General features: G+C 41.9%; 1 protein-coding gene across 1 annotated transcript; it reads left to right on the forward strand.

Moving 5' to 3' along the window:
* Nucleotides 1–10824: 10824 nt before the first annotated feature.
* On the forward strand, nucleotides 10825–11697 carry LOC126336678 (uncharacterized). Its single transcript, XM_050000626.1, has one exon. The coding sequence runs from the start codon at nucleotides 10849–10851 to the stop codon at nucleotides 11389–11391; it is 543 nt and encodes a 180-aa protein (XP_049856583.1). The 5' UTR covers nucleotides 10825–10848; the 3' UTR covers nucleotides 11392–11697.
* Nucleotides 11698–13626: the final 1929 nt, after the last annotated feature.

Consider the following 13626-nt stretch of genomic DNA (forward strand, 5'->3'; position numbering starts at 1 on the left):
TTGCTAACTATGCCTATCAGTAGTTAGTCCCTTCAGTAGTTTGAATCTTTTATTTAGCTGGCAGTAGTGGCGCTCGCTGTATTGCAGTAGTTCGAGTAACGAAGATTTTTGTGAGGTGAGTGATTTGTGAAACGTATAGGTTAAAGTTAGTCAGCGCCATTCTTTTGTAGGGGTTATTGAAAGTCAGATTGCGTAACGCTAAAAATATTATGTGTCAGTTTAGTGTTGATCAGAATAGGCATTTGTCTGAGTACGTATAGATCTGCTCAGCTGTTTGAAAATCAAATAATGTAAGAGGTTTATCAGCACAGTAATTCATAAATTTTTCGAAGAGGACGTTTCAAATGCTCATACACATACGGAGAGTGTGTGTATAAACAAGATCCCCGCCGGCCGCGGTGGTCTAGCGGTTCTAGGCGCTCAGTCCGGAACCGCGCGAATGCTACGGTCGCAGTTTAGAATCCTGCCTCGTGCATGGATGTGTGTGATGTCCTTAGGTTGGTTAGGTTTAAGTAGTTCTAAGTTCAAGGGGACTGATGACCACAGATGTTATGTCCCATAGTGCTCAGAGCCATTGGAATTTGAACAAGATCCCCAGATCTGTCCCCGGCAGAGCCTGTGTGAGACCAATTCGGACGTCGTCTCCGTCTCAGCGACAGCATTCGGGATATCAAGAACCAGTTATAACAGTTGTGGGCCAGCCTGCCTAATGATGCCTTTATGGCACCTTTCCCAACGGAATCAGTGTATGCATCCAGGCCATATGGGGCACGGCGTAATTATGGTAAGCGGGCTCAGACGGCCAAGCCATTTGTAAATTTGATTCGATTTTGTTATCACCGAAACAATATCACATACCCATGCAACCTTTGAAGTCTCATTTCGTTTCCTCCTCCCTTTCTGGGTGTTTCTTCATTTGCCATTCTGTCACTCCATTTCATTTTAAATATTTTTCTCCGCAACCACATTTTAAAACTACCAAACTGTTTTTCAATCTTGTCCTTTTTGACTGTCCATAATTTACTGCCAAACACTGCTACAGTGCAGCTAAAACGTTTGTTTTGAGCTGTTTTTTAATTCTGTCCGAATTCTTTTTCTATCAACAATCCATTCACCTTTCCAAGCGCTATTTTACCCATAGATATTCTTACTTCCTCTAAACAGCTTGTATTTCCTGCCAGCAGACTTCCTACTAAGTGTCACAGTAACAATAGATAACTTACGTGTTAAGTTTGTTGCACTTTGTGCGTAAGTGCCCTATTTCGGTCTGAATACTAACCGCGAAGAGAGAAAAGAGCAACCTAGACGGCGAGCAGCTGAGTCCGAAGTGTGTCCGCCTGCGTGAACGGGGACGGCGCCTGTCAGCTGACCGTGTGAGCGGCTGGCAGGCTTCTCGCTTACACAACTCACCTCTCGGGCGGCGAGTGCCATTACGGGCGGCGCCGCGGCGCATCCACAACCGCGTCCGGCGAGGCCCCTCTGCTTCGACGCACCTGTAGCGATTCCCAGGGACGTACGATTAGTTTCTTTACATTTACCGGCCTTTCGTGTGGCTCTAACTCCTTTCCATTTCTTTCTACAAACTTCTTCATTCCTCTGTAACAACTAAACATTCTTTTGTAGCGTATACCCAGCTTCCCATTCATTCTCCTGTTGTTATGACTTAACAAGACTCATAGTTTCTGTCCTGCTGTCAGGTAATGAACTTTGTACTGAAGTTAAAAAGATGTACGTGTGTATTTATTCAAAGCTTTGGATTGTCAACAATTTCCTTTAACATAGCGTTGAACGAAGTGATCAGAGAACTGGAATTTACGAGAAAATGGGAATACGAAAAACACGCACATACAGGGTACAAGGGCGACAATAGGCTGCAACAGGACTCTCTACCATTGTGGACGTCATAGATATTGTAAGTGAGACAGAAGAACACGCAAATAAGCAACGCGACAATCGAAGCAAGACAGCAAAAGGGTAGGACTGAGGATCGTTTATAATGTAATGAATACTACGAGGGAATGGAATACACCAGAAGGCTCCGTGCAAAAAATAGACAAATTAAAGTAGCTGTTAGATTATATAACAGCAAGGAACAGGAGCAATTGGGGAATAATAGACAGAATGAAGTTTATGAGGCTAGCCATCAGAAGACCGGACACTACAAGGCAACGGTGTGGAATGCGGTAATATGTGCGGCTGGCACGATAACACTGGAAGAAATGGTGCAGAGTAGCCAGATAAAGAAGAGAGAAAAACGCAGAGCAATATACTAGACCCCAAAAGAGGTGGTCAACGTGGTTATGAAAACCTAAGGAAGAGTTGTAATGGAGTATGAGGACAATATCAGGAGAACACCGACTGAAAGGGGTAAGATTTGCGAAGCAAGTAATCAGAATGAATATGGACAGACTGGCGAAAAGAGTGCGAGAAACAACGGGTAGGACAAGAGGAAAGATAGGAACGAAATGGGTTGTTGAATTCATGACGGATTGTTCTAGATTGGGGGATCAAGGTGGAAGGGAGAGAAAATTCGAAAAACAAGTTCATATCGACCAATACGCTGGAGATCAAAGACAGAGAAAATACAGGGAAAGAATAGAGTACCACGACTTGAGCAGACAAGAGGATACTAAAGATCTCGGAAACAGAAAAGAAAGGATGAAGAGGATATGGGAGGAGAAGATGGAAATGCAATACATGAAGGGGCCGCCTGTAGTCCTACAGAGGCCATAACAAAGAGGAAGAAGAACAAGAAGAAGAAGATACCATCACTATTTTAGAATATTGCCGTCATAACCTATGCCAGTGCGAATATGTGATATGTGATATTTGACACATTGATGTTTGTTGACGAGATTAAACATCATCTGGCAAACCATTAAGCTTTGTAAAACTGCTGCGAAATACCATCACTGTTTTAGAATATTGCCGTCATATACCTATGTCAGTGTAAATATGTGATATTTGACACATTGATGTTTATTGACGAGATTAAACATCATCTGTCACGCCATTAAGCTTTGTAAAACTGCTGCGAAATTGATGGGTCTTATGATGATCTTGTAACTGGTTGTAAACAAAATAGTTGACATAGCAGCTTCATGTCTCAATATGACGTTCAATAAATATAAAACAGTATGGGCCACCTTTTACAAAATACATTTGCTACATGACGTGGTTCCGCATTTTTCACTGTCAAAAAAAAAAAAAAAAAAAAAAAAAATGGTTCAAATGGTTCTGAGCACTATGCGACTTAACTTCTGAGGTCATCATTCCCCTAGAACTTAGGACTACTTAAACCTAACTAACCTAAGGACATTGCACACATCCATGCCCGAGGCAGGATTCGAACCTGCGACCGTAGCAGTCGCTCGGTCCCAGACTCTAGCGCCTAGCACCGCACGGCTACTCCGGCCGGCCGATAAGTTACGGGAAAGATTCAGTGGCGTAGTTTCTATCTGCTATTGCTCTTCAAACAAGGCTTGTGGAGGAGCGTATAAAGTGTAATCTGACCAATGTCATTTCTTGCTGTTCCTCCTCAATTTTTCACTTTTTGCGTGGTTCGCGAGGAAGAATAACTTCCTTCGTTCCTCTAATTCCATCACCATATTTTTTTTTAAAGTGTGATTCTTGGATTGGTGCGGGGCGGGGGCGGAGGGGGGGGGGGGGGGGGTGGCGTAGAAGATGACGACCCCAGTTTTAAAAGTGGAAGAATCGGAACAACCACCGAACCAATTCCCGTCATCTTGTCGCGTTGCATGCAACTTACTGACATTAGGAGCATTGGTGGGTGACTTCTCGGCATTTTCAAGTTAACAGATGTAAAAAAATATTAAGAGCCGGAGGAGGTATCCAAAAGATGTGTAACATTGAAGTTTCGACTTTTGTATGCGCCAGCAATAACGTGTAAACAAGTAGTTCAGAAGTAGCTCTGATTTTCACTGCCTGCTCACGTTTCCGCTTTCTATCGGCTTAGGTTATTACAGTCAGGGGTTGCCTCTTCGAAAAAAAGTTATGGAAAATTGATTATCATCGTCTCCACTGCGCCGCTTTGCAAGGTACAAACTGAGTAAATAGGTGAACTGTTGCCTATTTGAATGAACAGATTCGACGTGCACATGACAAAATTTAGGGAAATCACGATAACTTAAATCTAAATGACCAGACGTTGATTTTAACATCGCTCTGCCAGAACACAAGTTCAATTTTTTGAACACAGCGTCATCTTGCACATTCGCATCAGCGTGGGAAACTGTACAGATCACTGCTTGAACTTTACCATTTAAATCTGTCGTCAGACGGGAAATGGAGTTTTGATTTGCTATTTCAGAACAGTACTTGTTCCAGAGACGATAAAGGAAAACTGAAATTTACAGTCCTCGACAGCATCTTACAAGAGCATTTACATCTATACCTAAGTGATTACTCTGCTATTCACAATAAAGTGCCTGGCGGAGGGTTCAATGGACCACCTTCAAGCTGTCTCTCTCTACCTTTCCACTCTCGAACGGCACGCGGGAAAAACGAGCACTTAAATTTTTCTGTGCGAGCCCTGATTTCTCTTATTTTATCGTGATGGTCATTTCTCACTATGTAGGTGGGTGCCAACAGAATGTTTTCGCAATCGGAGGAGAAAACTGGTGATTGAAATTTCATCAGATGATCCCGTCGCAACGAAAAACGCCTTTGTTTTAATGATTGCCGCTCCAATTCACGTATCATGTCTGTGACATTATCTCCCGTAATTCGCGATGATACAAAAAGTGAGCTGCCCTTCTTTTTACTTTTTCGATGTCATCCGTCAGTCCGACCTGATGCGGATCCCACACCGCACAGCAGTACTTCAGAATAGGGCAGACAAGCGTGGTGTAAGCAGTCTCTTTAGTAGACCTGTTGCACCTTCTAAGTGTTCTGCCAACGAGTCGCAGTCTTTGGTTTGCTCTATCCACAATATTGTCTGGTGATCGTTCCAATTTAGGTTACTTATAATTATAATCCCTAAGTATTGAGCTGAATTTACAGCCTTCAAATCTGTGTGACTTATCGCGTAATCGAAATGGTGTAGGCGTAAAACATGTACCAGGCCAACAAGCGGAAATCACACGCCATACGCACTAAAAAAGCCTAACGATGTCTATTTGCCAAGGTTTTGCGCTATCTGCAAACATTAAGAGAAACTGTTCATAATGCGTTCCGAAAGGCGTTGCATAATAATGAGTTTTGTCACAATTTGTAAACCTCGTCTAGTCGGAATTAGCGGAAAAATTTCGTCACTAACTGCTGAATGGACACGGAAAAGAAATTTTTGACACATTTCTCAGCTTTTGTTCAATAAACTGGCACAGTGGCATATCTTTATGGAAAAGAGGTGAGAGTTCATCACATACTATCATTGACCATTTGATATCCATTGCCAGATAAATGTCTCGTCTACCTTTCTCCACGCACTACGGTCTTCAATTACACCCATCCATGTTGTTACTCAATTTTTTTCTAATACCTGCCTATCATCCATTAAGTGATCATTTTGTTCTTATCTGTTGGACCCCAGCAACGAACTTCCTTTGTCTACCCTTCATTCGTCAAGTTAAAGATTCCACCGGCCTCAGTTTCATTGTCTTTCTCCGTTTTCAAATGTTTCTTTGCAGAGGAAGAGCCTGAACCACTACCCCAATTTAATTGTTGCAGTGCTACAGTACTAAATGGTATACAGTAGATATTAGTGTTGAGAAATATATGAAATCGTTGATTTGCATAATGTCCAGACACGGATGGAATCCGAACTGTATACCATGGTTCAAATAATGTACTGGTCACGTAAGTCCACAGGAAGGGGTAGCGGAAAGGAATCCACAAAAATATCGTCCATATGAAGTAGAGTTTTAGGACATATTTTGAGTTCAAACGCAATGAGGTATCTCAAAGAGCATGACCTCTTTGAAGCCAACAAGAATGTAATCCTAAAATATTGGGCATGCTTTTCGACCGTGCAGCCTGGAAGCCATGGAACTTGAGTCAGGTGGACGTTGTATTTCTTCAGATCCGGGGTTGACTCAGAACCTCACCAACACATACTAAAGGGTGTATTATCAAACAGTGGTATCGAACGAAATCTGTGAGTGGACTGAGAAGGGAGAATACCACATTCTGTCTTGAACGAAAAGGCATAGACAAGTGTACAAATAACTTCCGGCATACCTCAGAGAAGTGTACAGGGACCCTTGTTCTCCATACTATGCTGTATATTTATGACTTGACAAAACTAATAGTAACGTAAAATCAGACATTTTGCAGACGATGCAGTTATCTACGACGAAATACTACCAATAAAAATCTGTTTACATATCAAGTCATATCTAGGTCTGATTTCAAAGAGGTGCAAAGACTATCAACTTACTGTAAATGTTTAGAAATATAAAATTCACTAAAAGTAGAAACGTAGTGTCCTATGACTACCATTTCAATGAGTGACAATCAGAGTCGGTCAACACGCAAAAATATATGTAAGGAAATGAAATATAACGATCACGTAGGCTCAGTTTTAGGTGAAGCTGGTGGCAGAATTCAGTCCATTTGTAGGAAAATGCGAAAATGTAGCCAGTCTACAAAAGAGATTGCGTGCAAAACACTCGTGCAACTCATCCTGCAATACTGCTGGAGTGTATGTGATCCATAATCAACAGGACTAGTGAGGGATTATTGAACGTGCACAAAGAAGGGAAATACAATCAGTCACAGTTTTGTTGGACTCACATGAAGCCTCATGAAAATGCCTATAAACCTGAGCTGTCATTCGCTTGAAGATAGTGAACTGTATCAACTCAGAGTATCAAATAATGGGTGTATCTGTAACTCGTTTGAGAAATCCTCGTTCGCAGCGTGATCTCGCCTCCCGTGTGTAGTCTTTAATGTATCTGAAGAACTTCAATTCAGCTGTCTTTAATTTTGCTTCAGTTTGCTGTCGTCAGATACACTTCAGGCCACTGTGGCTGGATTGAGACTGCACGCGTTTAATACGGTTATAACCGAGTTTCTCTTTACCTTTTTGTTCTTGGTCTACTCACTGCACTGCTTATAGATAAGAAGTTATCAAATGTAGTTGATTACATCTAACATCACAGCCCAAAAAATTAAAATAATGTCATATTTACGTAGGCACACATTTGTCGGTTGTACCGATATACTGTACAAAATATTAAAACGTGCGATGAAAAATCAGACACAAAACACAGTAAAATGAAAATAGTAAAAAACTCTGAAATACTCGTGCAACGAGCTCTCATAACGGTAATTTATAATAAAATGAAGTAATAACGGTATAAACAGTATATCTATGCTAAAAGATTATTCTTTTAATCGCTGACGTAAGAAACTAAAAAGACCAGCCTTATTACTCACTTTTTCTTCTAGTCTTGAAGCTAACACACGCTACGGCGGTCATTACGCATTGTAAGTTGTAAATTTTAAGTAATATATGATAAATTATGTTGATTGTGTATTTTTTCCTTGGTATGCCGAGTGAACTTCATGCAGAAATAAAAATATTATTTGTTAGGTTTTCAGTACGCTGCATAAACGACAAGAACGGTCGAACAATCGCCCATTCTTGGCAGACATCTTGCGTAAGAAAAATTTCGTTATAAATTTCATTGCGTTCCGTCATCAACGGACTCTTAAAAAGACTTGCACCATAATTATTAAGGAAAAAAGTGAATATATTATTTCATGTTGCGTGAAAGTAAAAACTAAGAACATTCCATTAAGTTCAGATATTGGCCGCTTCTGGGCAAGACGAGGATTATTATGTTAAGAAGAAGGGAAATATTTTCTTTCAGTGCAAGGTTTCTTTTAATTAAATGTCATTTCAGTAAAGATATCATGCAGCAATATTTTAACGTGATAACACGACTTACAATCCCTGGGATTATGTTTTTATTATTCTTTTGTCGGTATGAACGCTTCATGTAAACCTGTTTTGACAAATGCTAAAAGCGCCTCAAGCAGTCCTGTATTAACAAGGCGGTGAGTCGCGCGCTGTTGAGTAATCAGAGTTCAGAGAATTATTTTGCGAAAGTATAGATTTAGGTCCCACATATCATCATGATTTTTTCTTATGTCCGCTCCGCCAAATAAGTGCTCTTTTCACGCTCTTGCCGGGCGTAAATACCATTAAAGTGGTAAAATCTGACACTCTTTTCGTCACATCCGTTGAGTACACCGCAAGTATACTTAAGACCGTGTACGGACCTGAGCGGTAGCGGCACACGGTGAATACATACGTTCTCACTCCTTTTTCTATCAGATGTTATATTCCTTTTTTTTATCCAACCGCTAGATTTTGTGTACACTCTGTGGCGTATTGGATTGACTGCTGATTAAAGATTATTTTCTGTCTTTAGTATTACGGTTTGGTTAATTAATAAATAGAAGTGACGGGTGTTGTCCGAAATTGTTTTCCTTTCTGATTTGTGTCATTTTAATTTCGAAGTACATATTAGGTGGTGAATCTAGAGCTTCAACATTTCGTAAGTTTCTGTTGGGCAGTACGCTCTTGATGGACCCTTTTTTGTGTAGCTACAGTGTTATGATGTTCATTGTAAAAGAATTAACCGTTAGAACAGAGGTGACGTAGTATTCCATTTTCATGCGTTTTCATCCTCAGGACACTGCTATTTATTGTAGCCACTAGAAAAATCATTTTATTTCTGAAATACCAAGTACATTCGTTTATTTAATTGGTGGTGCCTGTTGAGCGATAGAAACATTATTACTATGTAAAGGACCTTTTCCAAAGCCCATTTACTCGTATGTCACAGTAACTTCAGTTATTGACTTATGGCTGTTGTCAATTTGACCGGTTACGTTCTAAATGTAGGATTTTTCCATGATTGTTCCTCTATAGTCAGTACAATCATTTTAAAAATGCAGATTGCTTCAAAAATTAACCACTTCTGAGATGCATAACATGGCTCTCTGCACATATTTATAATACTGGAAGGCGTCTTTAAATTTTTAAATTCGTACGAGGCTTATTTGAAGTGCTGTGTATTCATTCAATGAGAATTTTTTTTTCTCGAGGAAACTAGTGCTTTCCTTAATTCAAGCGACGTTAAACACAATCAGCTGAAAAGATTATGGACGTGTGATGAGGATGACGGCTGGTGAGTCAGTAACGACAATTTTTGTATCAAGTCCACGGCACGCTGCGGTGCCAACCGAAAAAGGGATCGAAATCTCTAAAGAAAATGCATTTTAACAATCAGCTGTTTTATTTAACCTATATATATCATATGTATGTTAGATACCTCCTGATATACGATTTTCTCTTTAACATGGGACTACTGTTTTTACTTCTTAAGTATGCATGTACCTTGAGTATAGTTTACGTATTTTTCGTTTTTACCGTTTTTGGTTTCACTGTTATGTGGATATCACTTTTATTTTATTATTTTGTACACTGTAACTTTCATTGTCACTGTTATCCGTGTTTTCCGTCTATCAAAGACGTTTACTAAAGACATAACTATGTCTGCATTACTAATGATGTTAAAGTTCCTTGTTAACTATGTGTCACAAACGTACTCTCTTTTATGTTACTCTGCACATGTAGAACTTTGTCAACTGTATGTTCGTTTCTTTCTTCTATGGAACATCGTCTATTTGACCTGAAGCTGTGTGAGATATGTTCGCTAGTATTTTAAGGAAGGGGGTGCGACAGTTATTTGGATGGTTTCACTGTGACAACCTTGATGTGACATCGACTTAAAAGGAATATTGGATACGTCTCCAACTGATGTGTTTCACCTTTTACCAAGCGACCTCCCAAGGCCGTGTCAACCACTAGCGCCAGCATCGCCTACTTCTGATACTTTGGGTACTAACACACTCTGTAGTCCATCTTTTCAGAGATGGTTGCAGGGCCCAGTGGTTCAGTACAGAATGTCAAATCAAACACCTTTCATATGTTATTTCGTACCCATATTTTTGTGAGTAATGTCGTTTTCATGCACCGTGTTTTGTTTTCTTCAAATTCTATGTTGACAGACATCGGTAATGATGGCCTATGACCTAAATAGGTAGTGATACATGGGTTTAAAAAACGCTGATGGTTAAGGCGCAATTTCTAAAGTTCAAAGAAACCATCTTTATTTTAGAATGTCAACTCAAACATCTTTCAGCCGTCTAGTTTTCAAACTATTACTTTATTGGGCTACCAGTTATATATTACACCAGATATATTACACCGCCGTCAGGTCACCTAACCGACGCGTAGGAAGATTCCAACCTCTGTTCCGGTCAAAATAGGGGCCATCATTCAAAGTTTTCTGCCGGCAGATGATGTTTAAAGGGCTCTCTACGTCTAACAGAAATCTACAGATACCAGTCTTTGAATGCTGGCCTTTATTTTGAATGTAACCGAGGTTGGAGTCTTCCTACACGTCGGTCAGGAGGCCTGAAGATGTCGTAATAGGTCGCCGAAACTGGCCTAATAAAATAACAGTTTGGAAATTAGATAGCTGAAAGGTGTTTGACATTCTGCAGTGTACAGCCGAGTCTCTCAACCATCTCTGAAAAAATGGACGTATAGAATCTTGAGTCTGTTAGTATCCAAAGTTTCAGAAGTAGGCGACGCTGGCTCTAGTGGTTGACGCGGCCTTGTGAGGGGCGCTTGGTAACCGCGGCACGGAGGCACCTCCTCTGCGAGCCAGCAGCGGCGGTGGCGGTGGCTCTTTCGGCCGCGGGGACAATGGTCTCTGATGAAACGCGCTTGTGCCTGGACGGTATATAAGGGGAGCGCTATCGATCGGAAGGCATCAGTCGCCGCCGACCTCCCTCCAGCACAGCGACATGCAGCTCCTCGTGGTCTCCGTTCTCGCGTTGCTGGCCTGCGCCTCTGCACGGCCCGAAGCTCCCACGCAACAATACGGCGCTCCCGACGCGGCGCCGTACCCGGCATCGGGCTGGCGTCCAGAGGGTCGCCAGTTCTTCCTGCCGTCGAGGAACTCCGGGCTGTACGCGCCGCCCCCGCAGCAGTACGGCCCACCGCCCCCGGCAGCCCCCACGACCACGGAGGCGGCCGAGACGACCACGACGGAGCTGCCCACGACCACGGCGGCGTCCGACATCGGCGTGGACGGCGCGCGCGCCTTCGCGCAGAGCGAGGCGTTCGGCAGCGGCGCCCAGAACGGCGTCTACTACCTGCTGCAGCCCGACGGCCGCCTGCAGCGCGTCGCCTACGCGCACGGGCCCGCCCCCGCCGCCTACACGCAGGCCCAGGGGGCGGCGCCGGTGGACGCCGGCTACCTGGCCCGCTTCCACTACCAGGACCTGCCCCCTCCAGGCGCCCCCATCTACGCCTACAGCGCCCCCAAGCTCGTTCGCCTGTCCTAAGGCGGTCACAACCGCTGTCTTCTGTCCTTCAGAGGCTCTCCCCTCTGTTCCGATTTATAAATTCACAAACATCGCTTCAGTGACAGAGTGACATCATCTGTACCCCGTCCTCGACACGTTCTTCCTGTTAACTTTGTCTTTGCTTCGAGCAAAGACACATGTTTCGAACACCAACCGCTGCGAAAAAGATCTGTTATAATTCAGTGACCTGTACAAAATATTTGCCCTTCTTTCCATGTCATTCTTGTACATATTGTACATAAATCGTAAGATATACTCCAATAAATAAGAGTTTGTATCATGCAATTATGTTAGTTTCTTCATTCACCCGAGTACCTCACCTTTATTTTATACTTATGAAATTAGACATTTCATTTTTTGTTTTATTGCCATTATTTTAATTGCAGATCTAGTGTATAACAATGGTGCAGCATGTCATCAATATCTTTATTTTCAATTTACAGAGTATGTAGACAGCATGATACAGTAATGGCTGCAAACGATTAACAACTAGGCTAGACAATTCACTTATATTAAATACATATCAAGTGTTTGTTTGCTAATGAGCAAGCAATGGTCACTGGGCTGGAGGAAACCTTATGGAAAGCTACCTCCCAAACATCACTTGATAGCCAGGGAGCGCAGTGTTACTATTGTGACTGACACAGCTAAAATTATGGCACCAAGACGAGAACCTGTTATGTGTAAAATAGCAGTAGAAAATTAACAAACTGATAGAATTATTCCATTTAACTTCACAGGATGCGTTTTATCAGTCCAAGAAGAAACAAATGCTGGAAGCAAAATAGAAACTTTCACATAAATTAATGATAGAGTTAACAGAAATCTCAAATAAACTGATGTAATAAGAGAGGCGATGATGGACATCTTTAGGGAACGACAGCTATTCCTACTCTGACACGTGTAAGCGAAATAACGGTTCTAAAGGAAGATGAAAAGAGGACATTACATACAACAGAATAAAACTACTAGGAAGATCAACAGTTTAGACAAAAGGAAAAAAAGAAATAATGTTGAAAAGAGAGCTATATTTTAAATGCAAAGTACGAAGCAGCGAACAAGACCATAGAAGAAAACGATGAATAATTTAGCTAGACTGGATCACAGTGAAAAATGGAAACGAGCGTTTGGCGTCATTGGCCGGAAGGCCCCTTACGGGGCAGGTCTTATTACATTCGACGCCACACTCGGCGATCTGCGCGCCGGATGGGGATGATATGATGGTGAAGTCCCCGAGCGGAGAAAATCCCCGACCCAGCCGGGAATCGAACTCGGGCCCCTAAGGACGACAGTCCGTCACGCTGACCATTTTTTTTTTCGGTGCAGATTTCCCATGACACTCGTTCAAGTTCAATGTTGATCCGCTGACTCAGTTTTTTATTACAGACGACAACTAACCTTCTGACCAAACACACTGAGCTACCGCGCCGACCATTATCCAGCTATCGGCGGACATTGGATCACAGTCAGGTACATTCATAAGTGCCAAAAGGACAAAGTCTGTTGTGTCCATCAAGGGACAAAGTCAAAATCTTGGATAACACGTCATAACCGACTAATGATCACTACTAAAGAACAAAGAAGAAATAATTTTTATTTCTTTTTGTTTATTAAATGGGGCTGCAAACATTTGCGCCGTATATAGACCTCGCCGGCCAGTCGGACCCTCAACAAACGTTAAAAACGAAGCGAAAAAAAAAAAAAGAAAAAAGATGTTGCCGCGCCACGTCGTCCATAAACCGCATCCATTGTCTTTCTGCAAGGGTAACATTCTCCGACAAAAGAAAAGTTCGTAGGTATTAAAATCCACGGAGGAGAAATAAAAACTTTGAGGCTCGCCGATGACATTGTAATTCGGTGAGAGACAGAAAAGGACTTGGAAGAGTAGTTGTATGGAATGGACAGTGTCTTCAAAGGAGGGTATAAGATGAACATCAACAAAAGCAAAACGAGGATAATGGAATGTAGTCGAATTAAGTCGTGTGATGCTGAGGGAATTAGATTAGGAAATGAGACACTTAAAGTAGTAAAGGAGTTTTGCTATTTGGGGGAGCAAAATAACTGATGATGGTTGAAGTAGAGAAGATATAAAATGTAGACTGGTAATGGCAACGAAAGCGTTTCTGAAGAAGAAAAATTTGTTAACATCGAGTATAGATTTAAGTGTCAGGAAGTCGTTTTTGAAAGTATATGTATGGAGTGTTCTAAACATTC

This window comes from Schistocerca gregaria, chromosome 2 (assembly GCF_023897955.1).
Source record: "Schistocerca gregaria isolate iqSchGreg1 chromosome 2, iqSchGreg1.2, whole genome shotgun sequence".
Lineage (NCBI taxonomy): Eukaryota > Metazoa > Arthropoda > Insecta > Orthoptera > Acrididae > Schistocerca > Schistocerca gregaria.